This window comes from Typopeltis vanoorti, chromosome 14 (assembly GCF_054136105.1).
Source record: "Typopeltis vanoorti isolate ZY-2024b chromosome 14, IOZ_Tvanoo_1.0, whole genome shotgun sequence".
Classification (NCBI taxonomy): domain Eukaryota; kingdom Metazoa; phylum Arthropoda; class Arachnida; order Uropygi; family Thelyphonidae; genus Typopeltis; species Typopeltis vanoorti.
Genome location: NC_143562.1, coordinates 38,568,616 through 38,594,169, shown reverse-complemented (window position 1 = coordinate 38,594,169; position 25,554 = coordinate 38,568,616). Strand labels below are relative to the sequence as shown.

At 35.3% G+C, this 25,554-nt stretch overlaps 1 protein-coding gene across 3 annotated transcripts in view; it reads left to right on the top strand.

The window, feature by feature from the left end:
* Positions 1-25,554, top strand: part of Sms (spermine synthase) — a 250,094-nt gene that overhangs the window by 197,084 nt on the left and 27,456 nt on the right. For all 3 annotated transcript variants that reach the window (XM_090403753.1, XM_090403752.1, XM_090403751.1), the window contains exon 9: positions 9,235-9,346. In XM_090403753.1, coding sequence (XP_090259879.1) covers positions 9,235-9,346 — 112 coding nt within the window. The remainder of the gene's footprint in view (positions 1-9,234; positions 9,347-25,554) is intronic.

Genomic DNA, 25,554 nt, shown 5'->3' with positions numbered 1-25,554 from the left:
AGTTTGTTGCTTTATTGAATACATTGTGGCCTAAGATTTTGGAATTAGTGAAACCTGTTTATTAGAATCAGATATAACTGGAATCGAGTGTAAAGGACATAGTATTTTTAAGAATCACAGAAGAGATAGGAAAAGGGGGGGAGAGGTACTACTAATAATATCAGATGACTTGAGTTCATTTAGGATAGAAGCAATAATGGTAATGTCTCACGTAGCAGCAGTGAGGTTGAGACTATCTGGTGTGAAGTAGAGACTAATAGTTTGAAATATATGGTTGGGTGTTGCTATAGACCTGATGGTTCAATTGCATGGGATGATGAAATACTTTGCCAAATTACCCTGATGGGTGCTAAATGAGTGATTTGGTAGAAGAGAAATCTCATGATAATAAAGAAGCAGAATTTATTGACTTCTTTCAAGGCAACTTTTTCAAGCAGCATGTGAAAGAAGGAACTCAAGTTTAAAGAGTGTTAGATTTGTTCATAGCATCAGAAGGGGGTCTTTGTTAAGAATATGACTATTTTACCACCAGTTGGTGGTAGTGATCATGCTGTATTTTCCTGGGAAGTAGTTAGTTATATAGATGTTCCAATTAGAACAAGTTACATGCTGAAAATTATGACTAACTTAGGAGCATGTTATCTTTGTTCCATGATATCAGTTATTGAATGAAGATATCAGCAATGTATGGGAATCTTTGAAAAAGTGCTTAAATGAATTGGTATCTGAGTGTATTCCTAGAGTTCAAAAAATTAATAGGGTGGGAATGAAATGGATGTGCAGTCTTATTAAGTAAGAGCTCCATAAGAAGATCATGTGGAAGGAATATTAGAATAAGAGTGAGAGGAGTTATGAAATATATAAAGTGCAGGCCAGAAAAGTAATGAGTGTTGTGTGTGGAAACCTAAATCGGAGTATGAAAAGAAATTGGCTATGCAGGCTAAAGACAATCCAAAAGAATTTTATCATTATGCCACTAGTAAAAGAAGGAATGAATGTGGAAGAATAACTTTACTGAATGCAGATAGTACTCTAGTATCCGAAGCTAATGACATTGTTTAATTAATGAGTGCTCACTTTGCTAATATATATCAACCAGCTGTATGAAACAGTCCTACTACTGCATTCAATGAACAGTTAGAGATTCATGAGAATGAGGTTGAAGAGCTGTTGTATAACCTGGATAAGAATCCAGCAATAGGGACAGATGGAATATCAGCACTTATGCTAAAGGCTTGTTGAGCTGAATTGGATTGACTTTCAGCTTAGGAAAGTTACCATAGGAATAGAAAGATGTATGATAGTTCCATAGTACAAGGGTAGTGCAAAAACCAGTGTATCTTACTACTGACCTATCAGTATCTCTGCTTTTGGTGGTGCGATTTTTAGAGAAGTTGGTAAGAACTCACATACAGAAATGAATAGACAGACAAACTATACTGTGCATGGGATTAGTAAAGGGAAGTCATGTTTTAACAATTTGCTCACATTTCATAACAATGTTATGGCCAAGTTGAATAAAAGGAATGGATCACTGCGATACTGTTGGATTTTGCTAAGGCATTTGATAGGTATACCATTTGGAATATAACCTCTTGACTTGGATAAGTAGATGGTTGAAAGGCAGGTATGAAAAAAAGGGGCATACGGTGGTCGCAAATCTTCTAGATTTAAGATGACCAGTGGTGTATCCCAGAGTTCACTCCTTGGACCATTGTTGTTCAATCTATACATTAATAACATTAGGAAGGATCTAACAGGATATGTTCCTTTGCTGATGATGCAAAGATAGGCAGGGCTATCAGAAATGATACTGATATCTAACACTTATGGAATGATTTGAATAAGCTGGAAATTTGGGCAAATGAAAATGGTTCCTCAATTCAGTGTTAGTAAGTATAAAGTTATGCACTTTGGTGTGATGAGGTTTCAAAAGCATATATTAGCAGGATTATGGTATGAGAAACTGATGAGGCTAGGAATCTTGGTGTAATGGTGGTTAAAAGCTTGAAGTTCCAAGTTCACAGCAAAAATTACAAATACAACTCAGAGAATAATTGCGATGTTGAAGCTAACCTTGACACGTAAAAATAAGGAAATCATTTTGCTTCTTAACAAGGCCTTGATACAACTGCACTTGGACTACTGTATGCAGATTTGGTCTCTTTACTAACTATTATAATAACGGAATTAACTCACGTCAATTATTCTTTATTAGTAGAATTTTCACCTGAGTATATCACAGGCATTATCAGTACAGGTACAAGGCTAATTAAACAATAACTGTTATATTCACAAAGCGCCACCTAAGTAGCTAAGGTTAAATTTCCTAAATTTATTTAAATTATTATTTTTTTTAATTATTTAGTTATTTAATTATTAAATAATTATTTAATTATTCAATTATCATAATTATTTTTATTTTATTTTTTTTTTAATATATATGTGTATACAATTTTATGTTTATGTTTTCCCCCCACAGGGGGGAAAGACGTAAACCATCGGATCTGTTTAGGTTAGGGGAGTGAAGTAATGTTTCACATGTTTCTTTGTATGGCGTTCCATTAGGAACCCACTTTTGTGAATGACTTTTGTCTTGTTCCACTTAACTCTATGTCTGGTGTTGATGGCATGTTCTGCAATTCCAGACTGTTCGGATTCAAGGTACTGGATGTACGACTGGTGTTCTTCTAACCGGACCTGAGCAGATCTTCCTGTTTATCCAAAATGTGATAATCCACATGAGCAGGGAATCTGGTAGACACCTGGATAGCTGAGATGTGGGAGCTTGTCCTTAGGAGACATTAGGAAAGTGGAGATTTTACTGACGGGGCGAAAAGCCACACAGATATTTAGTGGTTTTAACACCTTAGGCTCAGGTTATTCCTACCTGCTGTAAACTAAAAGAAGTTTTTAAGTCTCAAAGAGCCCATCAGATTTATTTAAAGGCCAGTAGGTCACTGTTAAATTGTCAGCTACAAGAAGCAAAGAAATCTCTTGCCCTTCTGAACAAAGAAATAATAGACATTAAGAACGCTATAGAACCAGTATTAGAGACTGAAAATTTTAACACCGTTTTACACATTTCATCGATGTCATACCGAAAGGTTTTTAATGCTTCCCATGATAGATTGAAACGCAAGTTTGATTCACTGGTGAGCCACCTCAAATCCAGCAATACTGTCATTGATACAGATAGAGTAGTGATCAACGTATCAGGCCGCCCACTGTCAGACAGTGAATGTTTCATTCTGTCAAAAGGGCATAATTTTGCCATTGCTCCGAATAAAATAATAGACTTTTTCCATAGTATAGACAGAGGTATTTGATCCTTACCCCAAAAAAACAGCTAACAGAACAAGAATTGAGTGTGCAAAAATTCTTTTTAACGCCAAGCCTCCGCGGCCGAACCTGTTGTATGTTGGACAAAAAGCACTGAATTCGCATTTGCTAAAAAAATAACAAGAACCTAATTATTACGAAAGCTGACAAAGGGAAGGCTGTAGTCATCCAAGACAGAAGAGAATACGAGAGAAAAATATCACTGTTACTCCGTGACTATTCGACTTATAGATCCCTCACTTCAGATCCTACCGGTAGTCAAATAAAAAAGTTTAATGCCCTTATAGAAAAAATATCTATATGGGATGAAGATAAAAAGAAAACACTAAAGATCTTCGGGTGCCCACTGAGATTATATGGTCTTCCAAAAGTACATAAGCCAGGAATTCCATTAAGACCGGTTGTAGACTGTATAGGTTGTCCCACTTACAAAATATCAAAATTTCTGTCAAATTTACTCACTTCTTCAACTAGAAGAACTGCTACATATATAAAAAATTCTGTGGACTTTAGAAATAAAATTTCCGATCTGCATCTAGATTCGGAGATTATGATTAGTCTAGATGTTGTTTCGCTGTTTACGAATGTTCCATTGGCAGACAGCATAGAATTACTACACCAAGAATTTCCTCCAGACATTGTCAAATTATCTGAATTTGTAATAAAGTCCAGTTATTTTTCCTTCAAAAACCAGTTATACCAACAAATCGTAGGGACAGCAGTGGGTAATCCAATATCTCCTGCTATTGCCAACTACTTCATGGAGCATTTCAAACAGCGTATCTTTAACAACATTACACCCAGACCTAACATTTGGTTCAGATATGTGGACGACATTTTTGCCATATGGAAGCGCACCTCAGAAGAACTACAACTTTTCTCTCAAAAATTAATGCACTTCATCTAAGGATCCAGTTCACCCTAGAAGTAAATAAGCAGTTAGCATTTCTAGACCTCTTGATTCTTTGCCAACAAGATGGTTATCTACAATTCACAGTCTATAGGAAAGAGACTCATACAGGCCAGTACATCCACTCTGAATCACATCACCATCCCAGCCAAAAGGCAGGTACTATAAAAACACTAGTTCATAGAGCCAACTCCTTTTGTTTTTGAGAAGAACTTTTACAAAAAGAATTAGAGTATATTAATTCCTCCTTCACATCCAATGGCTATAAGAAGTCCTTCATAAAAAGAGCTTTAAGTAGTCGTGTTCCAGCATCCTCTTCAAGTACAGAAGAACTTACATGTATACTTATCCCCTATATACAAGGGATTAGTGAATGCATAGCTAAGGTGCTAAAACCACTAAATATCTGTGTGGCTTTTTGCCCCGTCAGTAAAATCTCCACTTTCCAAATGTCTTCTAAGGACAAGCTCCCACATCTCAGCTATCCAGGTGTCTACCAGATTCCCTGCTCATGTGGATTATCACATTTTGGATAAACAGGAAGATCTGCTCAGGTCCGGTTAGAAGAACACCAGTCGTACATCCAGTACCTTGAATCCGAACAGTCTGGAATTGCAGAACATGCCATCAACACCAGACATAGAGTTAAGTGGAACAAGACAAAAGTCATTCACAAAAGTGGGTTCCTAATGGAATGGCTATACAAAGAAACATGTGAAACATTACTTCACTCCCCTAACCTAAACAGATCCGATGGTTTACGTCTTCCCCCCCTGTGGGAGATATTACTTTATAAAGCAGCAAATCTTTCCTAACATATACAGGGTGTTCGGGATAAATTTGACATATTTATAATTAATTATATTTTTCCTTAAGTTACATGTATTAACACACACTTCTCTTCATTTAAAAGTTTGGACCCTTCTTCATTCATATACAAGATGTCAGAAAGGATGGATAGCTGGAACCCACCTGAATCATGGAAGAGAATAACTTGTATCATGATGATTCGTGCCCGCCATCAAAATAAGGATATTACGACTGCTGCCCAATGCTCCCTGAATACAGTAAAAACAATCAGGCATGAACTAGAGACTTGCAATGGTGACTACGAGGATGTAGCAAGAAGAAAGATCCCTAGCAGACGATCTGATTGCGTTCGTACAGCAGAATTCCTCGCAAATCTGCAGGAACAGGTGTTGAAGAACCCTGGCATTGGAATTCGGGCTTTGTTCGTGGAGTTGCTAACTGTAGTCAAGCCCTGGATAACAAGGGTAGCCAATGGTAGGCCGTATGTATGGCAGCAGGATTCGGCCCCTTGCCACACCTCTGGGAAAAGTCAAAAATGGTTGTCTGAAAATTTCTACGACTTCACCAGTCCAAATGTTTGGCCTCCAAACTCCCCAGACCTTAACCCCATGGATTATTTTGTATGGGGCGCAGTTGAAAAAGACACCAATCGCACTTCCAGTAATACAAAAGCCCAGTTAATGGATAAAATTAAAACAGTTTTTGCGGCCCTTCCCAGGGAGACTGTAGCATCAGCTTGTTCGAGGTTCCGAAGCAGAATTGAAGCTGTGATCGATGCTAATGGTGGTTATTTTGAGTAAATCTTGTTGATAGTATTGTAATTAACTCTGCCTGTAATGTTTTTTTGTCAATTCATTAAATTTAATAGATACAAAGAAGATTTTCTTTTTCCTTACGAAACTGTCAAATTTATCCGGAACACCCTGTATATCCATAACCAAAGTAGACACTCTGCTTCTAATTGGGGAGAGTGACCATGCTTTCTTGTTTTGCGAAGTTACAAAGAATGTGGAATTCTCTGTAAAGGAAGGGTTTCTGTTGAACTATAGAGCTGGTAACGTCGAGGTAAATCTGGATACGAAGCTCTAAAACCCATTGAATACACAAGTGCAATTTGGTGTCACTATTTCATACACATTGGCTGGTAGTGAGGTTAATCGAGAGGTTCCAATGTACCATCAGTCTTCTGCTGCAATGCAAAGGGCATTTGGGGAGACCACAAACCTATCACAAATGAGAATCACTGTCATGTGCTGGAGCAAGTGTTACAGTCTCCAAAACAGAGTCAATGCCAAACATTGGTAAAATTTGAGATACCAAGGCAGTCACTACAGAGAATCCTCAAGGAGTTGAGTTCCTTTTTATACGTCATTCGGATGGGCCAGTTTTTAACAAAAATGGGTTATGCTGTACGGTGGGTGTACACTATGCATGCATGCTGGCCAATGTCTATGAAGATCCATCCTTCCTCCATAATGTCTGGTTCTTGGACAAAATGCATTTTCATCTAAGCAATCATATAAACAGGTGAATCTACAGGTTTTTTTTTTTTTTATACCTGAATTTAGCCAAGAGAATGTCAGTCAATATTGTTGCTCTTATTTTCATGAAATTTTGTACACATATTCATAACACTTTAAAAAGTAACTACATTTGAGTTGAAATTGATCCATTGGACATATAAAAAAAATTCAAAATTGAAAAGTGTAGTTTCTTTTAAATTTGTCTGAATTCCTTGTAGGTTGAGTGACATTATCCACTCAACCTACAAGGTTGTTTTCCAGTCAGCAGTTCTGGGTTTAAACCTTACTGTACTATCAATGCTTGTGAATGTTTTTAGATGGTAGATGATTTTCATTGCCAAAATTCATGTTGTTAGCAACTGGTAATTTTTTAGCAAATAAAAACTAACAGGTAAGGTAAAGCCTTTCTTACTGTATTGAGATATTTTAATAGCATCCTAAATATTTTAATTCTAAGTGCTCTCTACTACTTCAATTAGCAGCTTTTAGCAGCCTTTGCCAGGGTTTCAGAGTTGGTGATAGCAAAAAAGCATTGGACTTGAGGTATCTCAAGTCCAATGCTCTTATGCACAATCTTTTAGGAAACTTAGATAAAAAAACTTACTCTTTGAAAAAAATAAATGTCACTTTACTGTCTTTCCTCAAAAAAATATAAGCATGAACAATTTCATCTTCTAGCGGGTACCTCAAGAAAAGAAAAAAAAAAGAGGAGGGAAAAAATTAACTAATTTGTTTTGTTTTTCCCCTCCCAAATCATTAAAAAATAATGATATATTTGGGGGAAAAAATACGAGACCGATTTAGTTGGATTAAAACGTAGCCTTTCAAATCCAACTAAATTTATTTCCCTTATTTTTTCTCTCTAATTACACCATTTAATTATCACAGATGTTTATGAGGTTCCTTTCTCATGTAAGTTACAATCATACAAAAGGGACTTAACCACTTGGATAAGCTTCAAAGCATGCTGCAGATAGTATGACCTGACAGCTGTTTCAAACTGGTGTCAGAAAAGGTGAATATAAGAATGCTTGGGTAGTGTTCGTGTCTTTTAAGTAGTGTAAACTAAGGCAACTCCAATGCTGAGGATTGTATTCTCATACACTCTCTGGTCAAAATTTTGAAATTTCAAAGTTTCTGCATATGTTTGGCTTTGAAATAATGTTGGATCTTTAATATCTGCTATTTCTATATAATATACATCACTGAAATGAAGTCGTGTGCCTTTTTCTTTTTGAGTATTACTATTATGTACTGACCAAGAGTTCAGTTATAAAAAATATAACTCTCTGGCATCTGATTTCTTTGGCATTGAATGAGAGTTCTTGTTCTCTTAAAGTTTCTGCCTGGTGAAGAGAACCAACCAGTTTGAAACAGTTGTCAAGTCACTGAAACCTTATCAAATATACTAATAAAAGGTTAATGTGGATACTTGGGCAGTGCTCGTATCTTTTAAGTAGTGCATGCTAAGACAACTCCAATTCTGTGGATCGTATTCTCATGCTCTCTACAAAATTTCAGAACTTTAGAAGTTTCTACATACTTCTGTTTTGGAAGTTTATTTTGCACTTGGTTAGACTATAATAAATTTAGTTTAATCCTTTATCCAAGTGTAAACAAACAAACTTACAAAAGTGTAAGCTGCCTCCCGCTGATGAGACCTCAATAAAGGTCAAAACCTGTCTGGGTAGTGGCCCTTCCCTTAATGCATATCAGGATACATGTCCGCAAGGAGATGTGCTTTACATTATGGGAGATACTGAGACAAGGAGTGATGAGAGCTTGGTCCACCTTTGCTACGAGTTGCCAAGGGATGTGCCACCTTACCTCAGTCCTGAAGATATTTTCAGGTGCAAACTTTGTTTGTTTGCACTTGGATAAAGGATTAAACTAAATTTATAATAAAACCACTATTTCTATATAATTTACATTGCTGAAATGAAGCCATAATAGTTCATTCTTTGGATTATGCTCTTATTTTAACCCAAATAACTTGACATTGACTGTTAGCTGAGCTAATCTAGATGGTGTGGCTACTTAAACAAAATGGAGAGGAGGGGCTAGTAAACCAATCTGATGCCAGGATTGCAGGTAAAAAGACGTCAATCCACTAAGACCCGCAGGTCTAAGTGGATTGATGTCGTTAGGTAGAATATTAGAATATTAATGTAGCCATATTGGAGATCCAATTAATTTGGGAGAAAACTGTTGATAGGCTAATAATGCAAACTTAGTCATAGTCTAATAATGCAAACTTAGTCATAGTCTATCATTATCTATCACATATCATCATACATCCCAGGAGGATATAGGAAATTTGATGATAGTGATTAACCTAAATGTTGACCAGAATAAATAAGCCTTTTAAGTTGCTACATTTCAGTGTACCTAAACATGCTGAAATTCAAACAGTTTGGAAAGAAATACACTTCATTACTTTTATTCACTGCTGTTTTTAAACCATCCAAGAATGTGCAGAGTAAATGACCAGATTCTGAAGCTTTAACTGAATGCATTACTTTATGTGCAAAATTGCCAAAATCAAGAGTTTTTGCTTATGATAAATATTTATTCTTTTGGCAGATTTGGATTTCATTTGTTGGTTGTATTTGTTGAGTAACATTCTAACTTTTTTTTCCCCTCTCTCAGATCATAATTGATGATTGTATGACAAAAATGGAAGAATATATAGCAGAAGGAAGAACCTTTGATTTCATATTCAATGACTTAACAGATATTCCAATAGCTACATCTCCTCAAGGTATTTCATAGATATAATTTAGATACAGTATAACTAACTCTTGGATATAACACTTAATATAGAAAGGAAAATTTTGATAAAATACGGAAACACTGCTGGATGCAAATACAAAACTGCAATATTTTATTTGCCTACATTTGCAAAATTCTTTTACTTCGTTTATTATGTTTAAAAGTCATAAATGCATAGTTAACAATATAGTTTGTAATGCATAATTTATATATTTTTATTAATTTATAAAAGTACTATAAATATTGTACTACACATTAGGAATATAGATTGTAGAAAGAAATTTAATGCTGAAGAATGTGGAGAGGGGGAAGGGTTCAATCATTTTCTGCCTCCGAATTCCTCAGTGGTAACAGCTGAGATATTTGCAGGCCTTAAACAGGGATGCTGCAAAAATACATTAGGAATACATTATGATATGCTGAAGCAATATTTGAGAAAAATAAACCAGTTTCAAAATCCACCCCCAGGGGCACTGTACAGTGTACTGAATTTTGGGTGTAGTAATTTTTCTATGTGTGTAAGAAGGAAAAAAAGTGACACAAGCATGAATAACTCATTTTTATTCACTTATATTACACATTCAAGGGTTGTGCTGTCCTTCCAAGTATGCCACAAACTACATCCTTTGCACAGTATGTTCAACGGCAGAATGCGGCTGGTCAGAACTGATGTTGTGCATGTGCTATGTTATGCTGTCCTTCAGCACTGGCAAGTTATCAGGATGATCCTGATTAACACTGTCTTTGAGAAATCTCCGGAGCCTGCAGTGGGAAATGCAGGGCTGATCTCTCTCTCTCTCTGGCTTCTGTGAAATGTTCTCAAAGAAGCTCCTGTATGGATCAACCAATGTGTGTGGAGGGACCCTGTCCTCCTTGAAAATGACTGAATTCATGCATAGGCACTGCTGTGGCACAACAGAATTGTTTATCATATCACAATACCTCTTGGCAGTAACTGAGCAGGTCAAAGAACCCAACTAGCGAATATCATCAAAGAAGAATGGTCCAATTATAAACAGAGCTGTAAACCTGCACCAGAACAGTAATTTTGAGTGAACATGAAGGAATTTGTTGGATTGTATGTGGGTTTTGCGTAGCCCATACCTGGCAGTTGTGGGTATCACAGCTCCATGCAGGTGAAAGTGAGCCTCCTCTTCCCACAAAATCATCCAAGGCCAAGCAGCGTTCAACTCCACTCGAGCAAGGGATGTTAAAGTGGATGTCAGTTGACTTTCAAAGTCCTGTGGGTGCAACTCCTATGTCAGGGTCGTCTTGAATGGTTAGAAATGCAGAATTTTCTGTAGAATTTTCCAGGCAGCTGTGTAAGGCACATCCACTTATCTTGATACAGTACTTGCACTGAAATAACCAACACTTGTGCATGGCCTGCTCTACAATGGCAGTAGCAATTTCATTCATTTGTTGTGAACTGATTGGTTTGCGACCTCTGCCAGTTCTAACTCCCAACGATCCTGTTTATTCAAAATGGCTAATCATTTGTTGCAGAGCTCATGGAAATAGTGGACCTCATCGACATTTTTTAGGCAACGAAATTCATGGAGTGCAGCAGGATCATTGAAATTGTTTAGGTATTACAGCTTCATGAGCAAAGCACATTAGGGCAAGGTTAGTGCCATCACTATGGGCATTAGTAACCAGAATGAAGGGGAAAATCACATGTCCATCTTTTTAAACTCTCCTAGTACCTGCCAGTTGTGCGATTTGCAAATTCAATGCATTTTGTGTTTACAATGCCCCTGGTGATGAATTATTATTTTATTTTATTTTATTTTTTTTATCCCAGATATTGCTATCGCATGATGCACAATGTTTTCCTACGAAGTTTTGCAGCATTTAGATTACAAGGCCTTAAAAAGCAATACTTAATTTTCATCACCTTGTATATACTTTATATATTATAGTTATATTAAAATAATATAGAATGTGTATGTATAGTTTTAAAAAATGATGAACTATATATCATAATAAATATCTATTATTATTTTGTAGAAAGTAGAAACAGTGTTTGCACTTTAAAAGTTTCAAAACTTTGTGTTGTAGTTTTGTTTTGGTGTTGTACTATGGTGCTTAATATATACAATCTTCAGAGTCCATATTAGAATTAGAATATCTATATATAGAAGCATAATTAGAATATCACCTTTTAAGTAGTGAAATATTACAGCACTTCATGCCAAGGTTGCAAAGGAACATCATATCACTACTGCTGTTATTTAAATAAAAGCTGTATGTATTCGTAGATATTGGATTTCAGATATATTGTATTGTGCTTAATTATTTGAGCATTTAGTTCTAAATGGATTTAAATTCATATTTTTTCAAATACAAAACCTAAAATAGAACAGGTTATTGTATGAAATGGCAATGAGAAATTACTCTACACTGATGATCTCCACATTGCAGTTGTGAGGACAATATGACATTGTTGCCCTTTGTTTTGAAAGATCTGAGTTTCAATCCCATCTAAGACACCACTTTTCTAAATACGTTTCAAATGAAATGAGTTAGGTAGTCATTTTTTCCTCTTAGGAAACCTCAGGGTTTTCATCCTAAAAAAACAATCAAACCAGCCAAAGAATGCAACAATGAACTGGCTTGTAGCCTTAAATTCTTCAATCAATATCCCATTCGGCACCACAGAAGTGATTCTCAAATAGCTCCTCCCATTAAATAAGAAAGATAATGATCTTGCCATCTTCTGAACTGCTATAAACGAGTTGAAGGATTTTCTAGTTTCTCTGAATAGGGTTTTTACAAGCATGGTATTTAACCACAAATTTCTTTTTAATTATTCAACAGTTATTCATAAATGGAAAAATATGTATGAATATTGCAAAAGAGAGAAAATGACAGAAAAATAATGAAAAAACAAGAAATAGGTGGCAAATAAATAAATAAAAATTTTTTAAAAATACACATAAAATATCATACAATACAGAACAGTTGCCAGTGACATTGATTTCAAGAATATTTATCCCATTACTACCCATATAAAATTAGTTATAGTGATTGAGGGTTATTGTACAAGGCATAATGGAACACATTAAAAAAGAGGTTGCAAAATGCTTAACACATCAGTGTAATGTTTTGCAAGTGGTTAAGGAGAAAAAAAAGTAACGTGCTAATGTGTTTCTTGAACATTTGGAGATTGTCATCTTTAGAACTGGAGGATAGAGACAGCGAGAATGGATGATGATAAGGTGGTTCAATAGATTTGAAGGTAAACTGCAAACAGATGATGGCAGCTATCGTGTTTTTAAGGTGTAAATGAATCATAGAATCTAGTTTAGCAGAAGAGTTCCATGAAAAGATATAAAGCAGTATAACAAAACTATCCATGAGAAAGTTATTGGAGCAAACCTGTGAAAGAGAGGTTGCCAGTTAATTGGGTTGCCTTTTTTTGCATAGCATTAAAAATATTTAGAGAAGCATTTGATGCATCACCCTATGAAAACATTATTCTAAGGATTGGTAGATTTTGGATTTCTGCAGTGTTAACAGCTATACAGAGCCTCTGTGGCTCAGTTTTTATAGACAAGCCCTTTGGTTGGAAAGACCTGGGTTCGATTCCCATCTATGGTGTGCAGAACCTTTATCTGATTCCTTTCGACTAAAGGTGAGTTAGCCGGTCTCATACGAAGGTAGAGGGGTTTTCACCTGGAAACTCTGTTTTTTTTCTGTCCCGCAGAACAGGAAAATCGGCCCGTGAACACACAGAGATTTACAGTCATAAAATATATTCTTGATCCCTCAACTAGGAGAACTCAGTCATTCCTACAGGATGGTTGAGGAATGGTGGGAACCCCATACAAATAAATAAATAAATTAAATCAAATGGCAAGTTAGCCAGTTTCGTATAGAGGTAGAGGGTGCCCCCTCTGGGAAACTCTAGTTTTTCATCCCTCAGATCAGGCAAACCAGTCCCATGAACACACAGATCGACAACCACAAAATACTTGCCCTTAGGGGATGCAGCAAAGGAGTGATGTGCAGGCTGCATTAATTCATCGTGACACCTAATCAGGGGACTCTACCTGGCCTAAGGGACAGATGAGTTGAAGAACAGCTGTACAGGTAAGAAAAAGACACTGGGTTTTTAGAAAGCAGGGGACCATGGATGTGATGTGATGTGGTGATTTTGCTAGGAAAAGCTAGAACCTGACTGGAGATCTTGGTATTATCAGAGTTATGAGAAAAATAAAGGAAATCTTTCTTGGATAAAGAACACAGAACTATGTTTTGGTAGCACTGAAGTTGGCAAGGTTTACTTCACTTCACTGGAGAATGGCAAGCAATGTGTTTTATTGTAATAATGACTAATATAGATCTAGAAAACTGGCAAGGGGAAGACAGATCATGAGATAGCATTATGCTATCTTAGAAGTTTGCTTAGGAGTACTTCTATGCCAGACCTGGTTAAATATCCTGGAAGTGTTAATAGCATCCATGCGAGTTTTATTATCTTTTCATGTCTGGCGGATAATGTCAGCAAGAGATCTGCAGTAACAGATCAATAATAGTGGAGTCAACATTTAATTCATGGGTGTCTGACTGGCTAAGAAGGGTGACTGTAGGTAACCTCCTCCATTATTTTTGAAAACACTAAAGTGAAGGCTGTTGTATAATAGTTTGATAATTGTGACTTATCTCTTTTTAGAATGATCCGAATATAGGTTTACATCCATAGTGTAGGACTGTTTTTAAAGTGCAGGTTGTAATCCTTCAGGGATCACGAGATTAACTTGGTAGGTTATGTCAGCTTATTGATTATCAAAAATGAATTTTTATAGTCTTACTGATTAACTGGAAACATTGATAATAGCTATTTTCAGACATTTAAAATCAGTAGTGACAGGCATTTGATGAAATTAGGAGCACTTTCTTAGTTTGTTTAGTTAAATCTCACATTGCAATGACAATGCAACCGATTTGTAATACTAACTGTCTTATAGACCGTTAGTGCTACAAACTCTCTCTCACCACAACTCCTGCTCTCTAACAGAACTGGTACAGAAAAAAAAATGCTAATTTTTTTATTGATTCTTCTTGGCTTGTTTCCCTTCTGCCTCCTTTAATTATTAATAAATTCATATATAATATTACTCTTATATTTTTATATATATTATAAAACAAAATTTGGGTTGCAGTGTAAAATATATTCCTGTGGTTAGTCATAATCAGAGAAGTTTGAAAAACATTACTGTAGAATATATAAAAGATTGTAAAGATGATACAGAATGAGTGTTAATGGAGCACAAGTGGAGGAGTTAAATTTGAAGGAAACAGCATAATGGTTTGGGACATGTTTTGTTGGCTTGTCTTTTGTTTTTCATTTGGTTTAAAGGTTTAGCCAGGCTCCTTTAGATTCTTAGGCTTTTATTCCTGCAATACTTAAGTTGTAGACATCCATTTAACAGGCAGAGTATAATCACTTTGTAACCTTAGTTAATTTAGCATAGCCCTAAACAATTTCTCTCTCTCTCTCTCTCTCTCTCTCTCCCCCTCCCTCCCTCCCTCCTCGGTTGATAGGAACAGTAAAGCATAGCCAAACTGACTTTATGACCTCATAAACATTACTAGAACTCAAGCAATGGTAAATGCTTGAGTTCTGCACCTCACCCTAAATGAGCATTTGTGGGATAAAATAAAATATATATATATATATAATTAGCTTATAAGATGCTGCCTGAAATTTTCTATACTCACTTACTTTGACTTCAATTTTCTCAAAACCAGGTTTTTTCACTTGTTACTCCTAAGTACTTCACATATGAGATTATCAAGGTTGAATCCAAATCGTGTAGTAATTAAATGGAACATATTATAATAAGAAATCTAAATGAGAGACAGATTAGTGGTAAGCTGATGCACTGAAATAGGGGTATGGCTGCTCACAAGGATAGCAACTTCCCTAAGAACAGATCCATCTCCAGTTCTCTCCTTACAAATAATGGCAAAATGCCTTAAAGTGGGGTCTTCACTTGGTTTTAAATGCCTCCTTCAGACAGAAACACATATATTTGAGTTTCTGCAAAATGATCTTGATATCATCAATATTTCGGGGAAGAATCCACAACAGTTCTACTATAAGAATTTTCCTATTCTTTTAGCTTTGTAGATGATTCCTGAGATGTTGAGGGTTTACCTTTGTTTTAGCTTGTGGTTTGCCAATTGATTCTGGGAAGTATGGATGGCCAATATTCATCTCTTTGGAAAAATGTTTAATACAATCTGATATGTCAGGATAAGTTTTTGTGTTTAATTGCATTCAGTAGATATAGGAGTATCCATTTTTTGTGGGGGATGTCTGATGTTTTGCAATAATTTTATTGATAAGTAGGTTTTGACTGAATATGATCATTTTAGGAGTTGTTTCAGGAGTGAGACTGTCATAGGTGATTAACATACTCCAAAGAGAAGCATTCATGATCATAAAGTTCAGGTATGTTAAAATTATCAGATGGTGGAACAGACATACAGGTTAGTGTCACTGTTTAATATTTTCTTAACTGCTACCATCTCAGCACAATAGGATTTTTTCAAAATGAGTGTTGTGATAGCTAGCTTCCTCTATGAATCCTGCCACCTTCAGCATGCACAGGGACAGGCTGAATGTCTTCCTCACAGTTAATGCATTTATGCTTCTTTGCAGAGCAAGACTTACTGTCATGTTCTTTACTACTACATCAGGTACAGATGGTAGAGCATGCCCATATTATCTGACATTTAAAGCAACATAATCTATTTCTCTCCCGTTTCCTTAGGTGCTGAGTTCAAGTAAGAAACTTCTGATGTCTGCATACATTAATTTTATCTTTATAAGTTTATTATTATTATTATTATTTCTGCCTTCTACCAGCAGACTAAGTCTATCAAGGATGGCAACAGCATAGCTCTCAATTATCTTAAGAGAAAAACCCACCTCCAAGCTGCAAGCTGAGCCATATATTGTGAGCATCACTGTGGCAACAACCAAAACATTAAATCATGTTCCTAAATTCTCGTTCTTTAATAGGATGGCTTGCACTTCCTACTAAGAATGAATAGAAAGTGCAAGACATTTCCTTATATGCATCAGATTTTTTATTTATTTATTCTCCTATATGTTCTCATTAAACTCACTGTGGATATATACAGGCCCTAAACTCAATTGATTGAACACTGTCTATAAGATATTGAAACAGATTCCAAAGAATAGTATAGCATTTAATCATCAACATGGTTCTGAAATCAGGAAACAATAGCAAGGATTCAGTCTAGCTATTCTGTGACTAAGGCCCATGAAGCTGATATATCTATTAATAACATGCATTCTCCAGCAGTATCTATTCTGCAGGAATAGAAATCCAAATTTCCAGAAACATAGGCAGGAAAAATCCTGCCATCTGTATATAAGAATACAGAGGTGACAGGATTTTTCCTTGGTTAACTTGCCTTTAGTCGAAGGCAAGTTAGCCAATTCCTTGCCATGCTAGATGAACTAAATCCATTCCAAATGAAGAGCAAATGTCACATAATTTTTGCATCTGCACTTGGGATGGAATGATTCAGAAATGAATCATTGCATTGAATTCTTGCAGTTCCTTCCCCTCCCATTCTTCCACTGCTCATGTGGGATGTTGAACTGAATATATATGGAAGTGATCATTTCACAGTGCTTTGCACTACAATCATCACTGGAACTATGCTCTCCTACATGAACTTCCAAATAGAAAGTTGGCCATGCTAATTTGCATACATTTTTACCCACCTTACAAAATTTAATGCTGAGGTGGTAACCTGAACACCAATCAACGGCACAGCAAAATATGTAACTGATTGTATTGTCCAGGTAGCAGCAACTATAATTTCAAAAATATCACCTCGATTTCCATATTCCAGCTGAATTTTCATGGCAAATGCAAGAATGAGTACATTTCATGTGTTTGATGTTTTTTTCTACCTCAAGTAGAAAAGTAGTATGTATACTCCTGCTTGCATTTCCCTTGAAAGTTTTCTACTACTGTTCTGTCACTGCTTGTTTAACAGTCTTTCAAAGTAATTACTCCAGGCATCTAGGATTTCATTATCTGCAGTTTTCAAATCAATTTCATCATCTTTGATTCATTTTTACAGTCCATTCATTTTTTCATCCATTTCTAAGCTTTTTCAGCAGTCTTCAGAATATCTTGCCACTTTCCTTCTATATTCTTACCAAAGTCTTCCCATGACTTTTGTTTAGCAACTTTCACACAAAGCTTAGCTCTCTTATATTTTTCTCTGTATTCTTTTAGTGCATCTGCCATATTTATTTGCTAGGGACTTTTAGTATGTGTTCTTTTCCTGGACTACTTCTTTAACTTCTTGTGTCCACCATGCTGTTCTTATTTTTTTGTCCTTCCAGACAACTTCACCACATGACCTCCCTAACTGAAGCAAATCAAAGTTTCTTCAGTTTGTCACCAATACTCCAGTGTTTGATTCTTGTTTTTAAACAGTTTCATTCTTTCTTCAATAATGTTTGTATAGCTGAGGCTACAGTTTACATCTATAAGCTACTCACCTCTGATTCATTTTAAAACTTTCTTACATCTTCTTCTTTTCAAGATGATATTCATTTTATCGTACTTAAAACTTAGTGGTGGTCATTTTCAGTTTCAAATCCTCTGTACACTCTCATATCAGTATGAAGTAGGATATCTTCTTACTCTTGAACCAGTATGAAGATATCACTAGATTTATGTCATAAATCAATTGTCATTGCCTTCTGAAAACAAGGAAATGATCTAACAGAATCAAACAGTTACCAGCTTATCACTCTTGACCTGCTGTTCTCGAAGATGTTAGAGAAAATGGTTAAGGTTCTGTGGTATTTAGAAAGCAATGATCTTTTCTAGTGCATGATGTAGCTTTTGTAGACACTGATTGACATTGGGTCATTTGTCAATCTAGAATGTATATAAGAGATGCATTTCTGAAATATGAACATCTAATTTGTTTTCTTTGATATTAAAAAGCTTATAATTCCTGGAGATGTCATACATTTAAACATCTCTATGTAAGCTAGGTCTCAGGTGACTCCTTCCTGTTTTTATTAAAAAGTCTTTTTATTCAGATCTTTAAGTCTGAGTGAAAAGCACATTCTTCTTGGCAATATAACCAGGATAGGGTATTCTCCAAGGTTCTGTTTTAAGTGACACACTCTTTGCATTAAAGTCGACTCAATCACTGAAGAATTTCCTCTCAGTAGGCAGTGTTCTGTATATTGATAATGTCACAATTTACTGTCATTCTTTAACATGAGGATTATTGAAAGGCAACTGTGAAAAGCCATTGGTCATTATTAGTTATGGGTTCAGGTTTTCAGTAGAAAAAAGTCTGTGTACACTTCTGCAGACAATGCATTCTTCACCCAAACCCAAAATTAGGATAGGACAAACTATTATCTCTGCAGCAATATAAGCCAAGTTTTTAGGGCTCATATTTGATAGAAAACTTACTTTCCTTGTACAGATTTATCAACTATGGGAAAAGTGCAAGAGAGAGTATTGAATATCTTTTGCAACTTATCCTCTGCAATATGTAATACTGATTGATGTTCCTTGCTTTCATTTATTTTGCATGTGTTCATTCAAAGCTTGATAATTATTCTTCTCAGGTCTGCAATTCTGGGGAAAGCATCCTGCAGTGGTTAGATCCTGTCATCATTGTACAATGCATTTTGCTGCTGGTGCATTTTGCACAGGGCCTATTCAAATGCTTTATATTGAAGTAAATGGACATGCTCTGTCACTTTGACAGAAATAGTTATCATTTGCATCAGCCAACAGATGCACCACCTTGCCTCAGTCCTAAAGATATTTTCAGGCACAAACTTTTTTTTTTTTTTTTAATATTGGGAAGCTCAGTATTACACATGTTAGACTGTCGTTTGTCTGGTTGGTATGTGTGTGAAAAGATTATGCAAGGCTGAATGAATGAATGAATGTTGAATATTACCTGCACTGAACATGATGGCAGTTGTACTATATTGTGCAGCCTTTTGCTGTCTCAGCTAAGGAAGTTGCATACTTCATCATTAGTCTACTTATAGCTAGTTATTTAATGCACACAGAACAAAACATTCTGATTTCTTACACATCCATATATACTGTTTGAGATCTGAGATCTCTGTTAGTTGTGCTACTGTTCTACCTGATTGCCATTCTCCACTCACATTCCACTGGAATGCAGTAACTATACTCATGAACTGCATGCCATTTGGCTTGCCCTTGTACACACAAAACAAATCTGTTACCAACAAATTTATGATTTATACAGACTCTTGAGTTCTTTACAGGCTATCTTCTCTCTTGTATACAGTCCATATCCAGCACTTCATGATACTTTCTCCATAGACTATTTGGCAATCTTCTCTACAGACAGTTAATAACTTCTTTTTTTCTTCTTTAGCTAGTTGAACCTCTAAGGTTCTTAGCTGCAATCACTCGCTTCCATTCCTTTCTGTCTTAGGCTTTTTTCATTCCAGTTCTGAATTCCTGTCTTATCTAAGTCTTTTTGGATATTATTCTCCCAATACATCTGCAATCTTCCTCTATGTCACTTTCCATCAGGCATCATCTTGAATGCTTGTTTAGCCATTCTCTCCTCACCCATTCTTTCCCATAAGTCCAAGGCCATCTCAGTTTACTTGCTCAGATCTCATCAACTGGAAGTGGGAATCTATAGAATTCATATAGTTCTTGGTTAAGTCTTCTGCTCCATTCACATGTTATATTATCCCTTACAGGTCTCTGAGGATTTTATTTTCAAAGATCTGCAAAGTTTTGCATCTTGGTCTGTTATATTCAAAGTTTCTGCTCCATGTGAAACAATGGGTCTAATGATTGTCTTGTATATTTCTGTTTTAACTCTGCTTGATAGAATTTTCGAAGATAATAAATGATATAGTGAAATGATAAGATCTATTGGAGGCATGTGTTCTAGGTTTTATTTCTGTACTAATTTTATTATCTTCAGTAATCAATGTTCCAAGATATTTGAAGAAGGTGGCACTTTTAAATTTCAGGTTACCAATGGTAAAATGGTCATTTCCCCCCTTGATTGAGATTTCTGCATTCATTTAAATATTCAGTTTTATCCCGGTTGATTTGTAATCCTAATTTTTCAGCAGCAGTTTTGAGTTTTCTAAATGTTCTGTCTTCAGCATTTTCTCCAACAAGGCCATATATCATCTGCATATCCTAATATTACTGTTATGTTTATGTTATCTTTTACAATTTCTCGAATGCATTTTTCTGATGCTAAATTAAAAAGGATGGGCAAAAGAGCATCTCCTTGTTTCAATCCTGTCTTAATATCAAAAGGTTCAGATCAAATTCCATTTGCTAATACCATGCTTTGGCTGTCAGTGGTGCAAATTTTGATTAGACATATTATCTTATGAGGTACTCCTAGTTCATCTAATATTCCCCAAAGTCCTCTATGAATGCTATTGTATGCTTTCTAAAGTCTACAAATAAAATGTGGACCAGCAAATTGTATTCCCATTTTTTTTCCTAGTATCTGTCTAAGTGTAAATATTTGGTCAACTGTTGATCTATTTCTACAGAATTTCTTGCTTGATATTCACCAATAGTTTCTTCAGCATAAGGTAAGATTCTTTTTAGTGTAATATTAGGTACAATTTTGTAGCCTGCTGATTATAGCGATATTCCCCTATAATTTTCACAGTCATATTTGTTTCCCTTTTTTTTATAAACTGGAATGATTAGCAATTCTTTCCATTCTGTGGGTATCTCTTCTTTTTCCCATATTAAATTTACCAGCTTATGTATATAAGTGGTTAATTCACTATCCCCATATTTAATGCATTCAGCTACTGTTCTATCAGTACCTGGTGCCTTGTTGTGTTTGAGCAGCTTTATACTTTCCTCTACTTCAGCTAGGAAAGGTTTAATTATTTCTGGGTGAAAACAGAATACTTATCATAAAGTATTCTGTTTGAAAAACACATCATAGGTTCATCATAATTTCGGAGTTTGTTAAAATACTCTCTCCACCTGTTCGCTATTTCATCTCCAGAGGCTAGTATTTGTCCATTGCTATTCTTGATCACTGTTGTTTTCATATGTGGAACTAATTTTTGGTTTTTGGTTTCATGGAAAAATTTTCTGGGATTATTTACTGTCAAGTATTTCTGGATTTCTTCCAAGTCTGTTCATGAAAAAATTATCTTTTCTGTTGTCTCATCATTTTATTGGCTTCCTTGCTGCTCTCTTTGTATCTTAGAGCAACTTGAATATCATTTGGGTTATTAAGCCAAATGCTTCTATCTTTTTTTTCTTTTTCTTTACTGCCCATTCACATTCTTCATTGAACCAATTTTTACACTGTATTTTACTTTGAATTCCAATTGAGTTTTTGCTGCTACTTTTATGCTATCTATCCTTGATATGATTCCAGATGTTTTCAATATTTTCATTCTCCTCTGGTTGTATATTTTTCATTTTCTGTTTTAATTCACACTCATATTTTCTTCTCTCTTCTGTTAAATGTAGTTTGTTAATATTGTATCTCAGTTGATTTGCATGTGCTGAAAAATATTTACTGTTTATTTTAATCTTAAGTATGGCACCAACTGTAAAATGGTCACTATCATGCTCAGCTCCAGAGGAGCTGAATGTATTGATTTGGTTTGATTTGAATGTATTTGATTGAACGTATGACTATTAGGAGATTTCCATGTTTGTTTGTGTATATTCTTCCTCATAAACATAGTGCTGCTTATTATTAAATTTCTGGATGTGGCCAAATTAATTAATCTTTCTCCATTAATATTTATTTCTTCAAAGTCTTTGGTTTCCAATAATTTTTTTTCTTCTTTTCTTTTCTTTTAAATTTCTTCTTTTCCAATTTTTGCATTGATATCACCTAATGAAATTATTATATCCTGCTTGGGAATTTTTCAAAGATTAATTCCAGTTGATTCTATGAATTCAGCTGTACTACTTGTACTCGTAGCTTGCTTATTCTTTCATTAAAGGCTTCAAATTCGATCGGGGATTGCCACAATTTTTTCCTAATGATGAAATCTGTCCCAAATTCATGTTTATCAAAGTTGTTTCCACCATAAAGTAGCAAAAGGTTCTCTTTTTTCAAATTTCCTTCTCCTGTCCATCATGTCTCTTGTATACTATACAAGAGACACTATATCCATCTTATATATCCTGTATCCATTTTATATCTATTTAATTCACGTATGATTTCTTGAAATGCTCCAACTCTGTACAGGCTTCTAACATTCTATGAACCTATTCATAAACCATTATTCCAAGGCCTGGGTCAATATCCATTTAAGTCCATCCATTGAAGATTACTTAGTGCATGTTTTGTGGCTAGTTGATTTTTTACGAGATGGGGTTGTCTGCCCCATGCTTAATCCCCCCAACCTGGAGGACTAGGGTGATTTTCTTCATCTGATCCCTCACCTGTGACCTGTCTGGCTTGGGAGGCCCTGCTGGTAGCAGTGACTACTGGTATAGCTCACAAGATCACTGGAATGCACGCGCCACCCCCACCACCATCATGAAAAGGTGGAGACATCATGGTGTGTGGGGGAGGAGAGACAGTTAATAACAGCAGAAATAATTAATCAGTAGCAGTTATCCTGGCTGGAAGCACTGATAAACTGAATGCGTTAAGCTTGAAATAAAGCATTGACAGTCTAGTCTACTTAGAAATAGAAGAGTGGAAGGAGTACTTACTAGGCTCTGGTCACAGTCATCTTACACATTCTTATCTATTGAGGGCTTGTAACCTATCTATGTGTGAACAATGTAACACTCATTTTACTATGTATATATCATATTCTGATGGAGTGTCAGCATTTCACTTAAGAAAGAATGTAGTTTTTACTAATTTGTGTGAGCCATATACACTTAGGCAGATCTTGTCAAACGTGGACAAATTGCATGAAGTGTTAAAAACAAAGAATTAATTTATATGTAGATAAGTCATTGCTAAGTTTTTAAAATTTGGTTTCTTGTACATAGCAAGTTATTTAGATTTTTTTTTTTTTTTATTACCTTGTATACTGTTGTAAACTTTGTAATGGTGCTTTTGCTGTCATTGCATCAGTAAACTAACCAAACTCAATCTTTGGGTTTGGTTTGTTTAAAAAGCATTTCACATATCTACAGATTATTTTATTTATATACCTAATTACAACACAAAATTATATTAATTTTACTTACCATTTATCCTTTCAGAGATGTAATTAATAAAGTACATAACAAATAAAGAAAAATCTGCAATTATTTCTTAAATATTTATTATGCATATGTTTGATTTGTTTTTATAATGACTTTACCAGCTTATTCTGAAAGTAAGCATGATTTCTTTCATAGCTACATGGTGAACAGCATTCATTATAATAACATTATGGACACAACTGCTGTCCATACCTGTGCTAGCTGCCTTTCCACATTTCAGGCTTTTGATGGCTTTTTCTACTTCAAGTATGGATATGTATTCCTGATTGCATGCCTGCTGAGTGTTTTTTACCACCCTGCTGTCACTGGTTGTTTCATTTAGCAATTTTTTGAAGTAATTACTCCTTAGATCAAGGATATCTTTTTTTTTTTCAGTTTTTATGTCACCTTTATCATCTCTAATTCCTTTTACAACACTCTTTCCTCCATTTCTGAGCTTCTTCAACAACCTCCAGAATATCTTGCCAAGGTCCTTCTTGATATTTATTTTCTATGTTCTTACCAGAGTCTTCCCATGACTTTTATTTAGCTAGTTTTACACAGTATTTAGCTTTCTTACATGTCTCTGTATTCTCTAAGACCACAAACTGACTTATTTGCCAGGAACTTTTGATATGCTTTCTTCTTTTCTTTTAGTGTTACATGGTGATCAGCATTCATTTTAGAAATTATGGACTTTACAACCATGTTATAAATAACTCTTTTAATATCCCGACGTTTCGATCTTCATATTAAGATCATCATCTGGAGCACATACAAATATACAGGACAAGCTAAGTTACATTATATACAGTAAGCTAGAGAAACAATAAATTGATCACAAGTTATTCTACTGGCATGACCTCTAGTGAAAAAAAAATTAATTATTTATAAACTACATCAAGCTAAATTCTATTTATGATAACATGAATAAACATTCTTTCTTACAGATAGTTTTCTTTCAGTAACAATGATGTCCTATTTTTAGCATTACAATTGTTATTTTTGATTCAGGATCCTGGATTTTCTACAGTCCTGTTTATAGTTGCTCTTTAGAGAGGAAGGTTCCGTGGGTCGAATATATGCCTTCCATATGTTTGGGATTTTTAGACCATCATTATTGTTCAGATTGGGGTGGTTGGTAATAATCTCACAGGCTTCCTTAAATTTGCATAAATACCATGTTTTGGTGTGATGTAGATAACTAGTGCTTTTCCAGCCAATTCTATGTAAGGTGTTCAGAGCATGATTAGAAAGGCCAGCTTCACCATAATTATTATATTTAATGTGTTGTTTATGTTCTTTTTGTCTGATAGGAATTGTGCGTCCTGTTTCTCCTATATATGGTATGTTACAGGTGCAATAAATACGGTATACTCCAGGGTGGGCCAGCAGATGGAGTGGGTCTTTGGATGAGTTCAGTAAGCTTTTTTTTGCAGGAGGTTTAAAGGTGGCATTGAGGTTGTATTTTTGTAGTATTCTGTTTATTTTATCTGATGTCCCTTTGATGTAAGGAATGGTTATAGTTTTATTGTAGTCTGGTTTGTCTTTGTTTTTTATTGAGGTCTTGTAGAGAATTTTGTTAATAGTGTTTTGGCTGTACCCATTTTTTAGAAAATATTGCTGATAACTTTAAATTCGTCTTTCAGTGCCTGTTCACTGGAGCAGATCTTCAGAGCCCTGTTTTTTAGAGTATTAATGACACCTAGTTTTTGTCTTGGATGGTGGTGGTAGGAGTTTGTGTATATATTGGCCAGTATGTGTCGGTTTCTGGTAAACAGTGATGGAAAGATTGCAGAAGTAAGACGTGTGACAAGTGTATCTAGAAATGGAAGTGTGTTCTGTTTTTCAATCTCAATTGTGAACTGTATGCGTTTGTGTTGTTTGTTTATGCTCCAGATGAGGATCTTAATATGAAGATCGAAATGTCAGGATATTAAAAGAA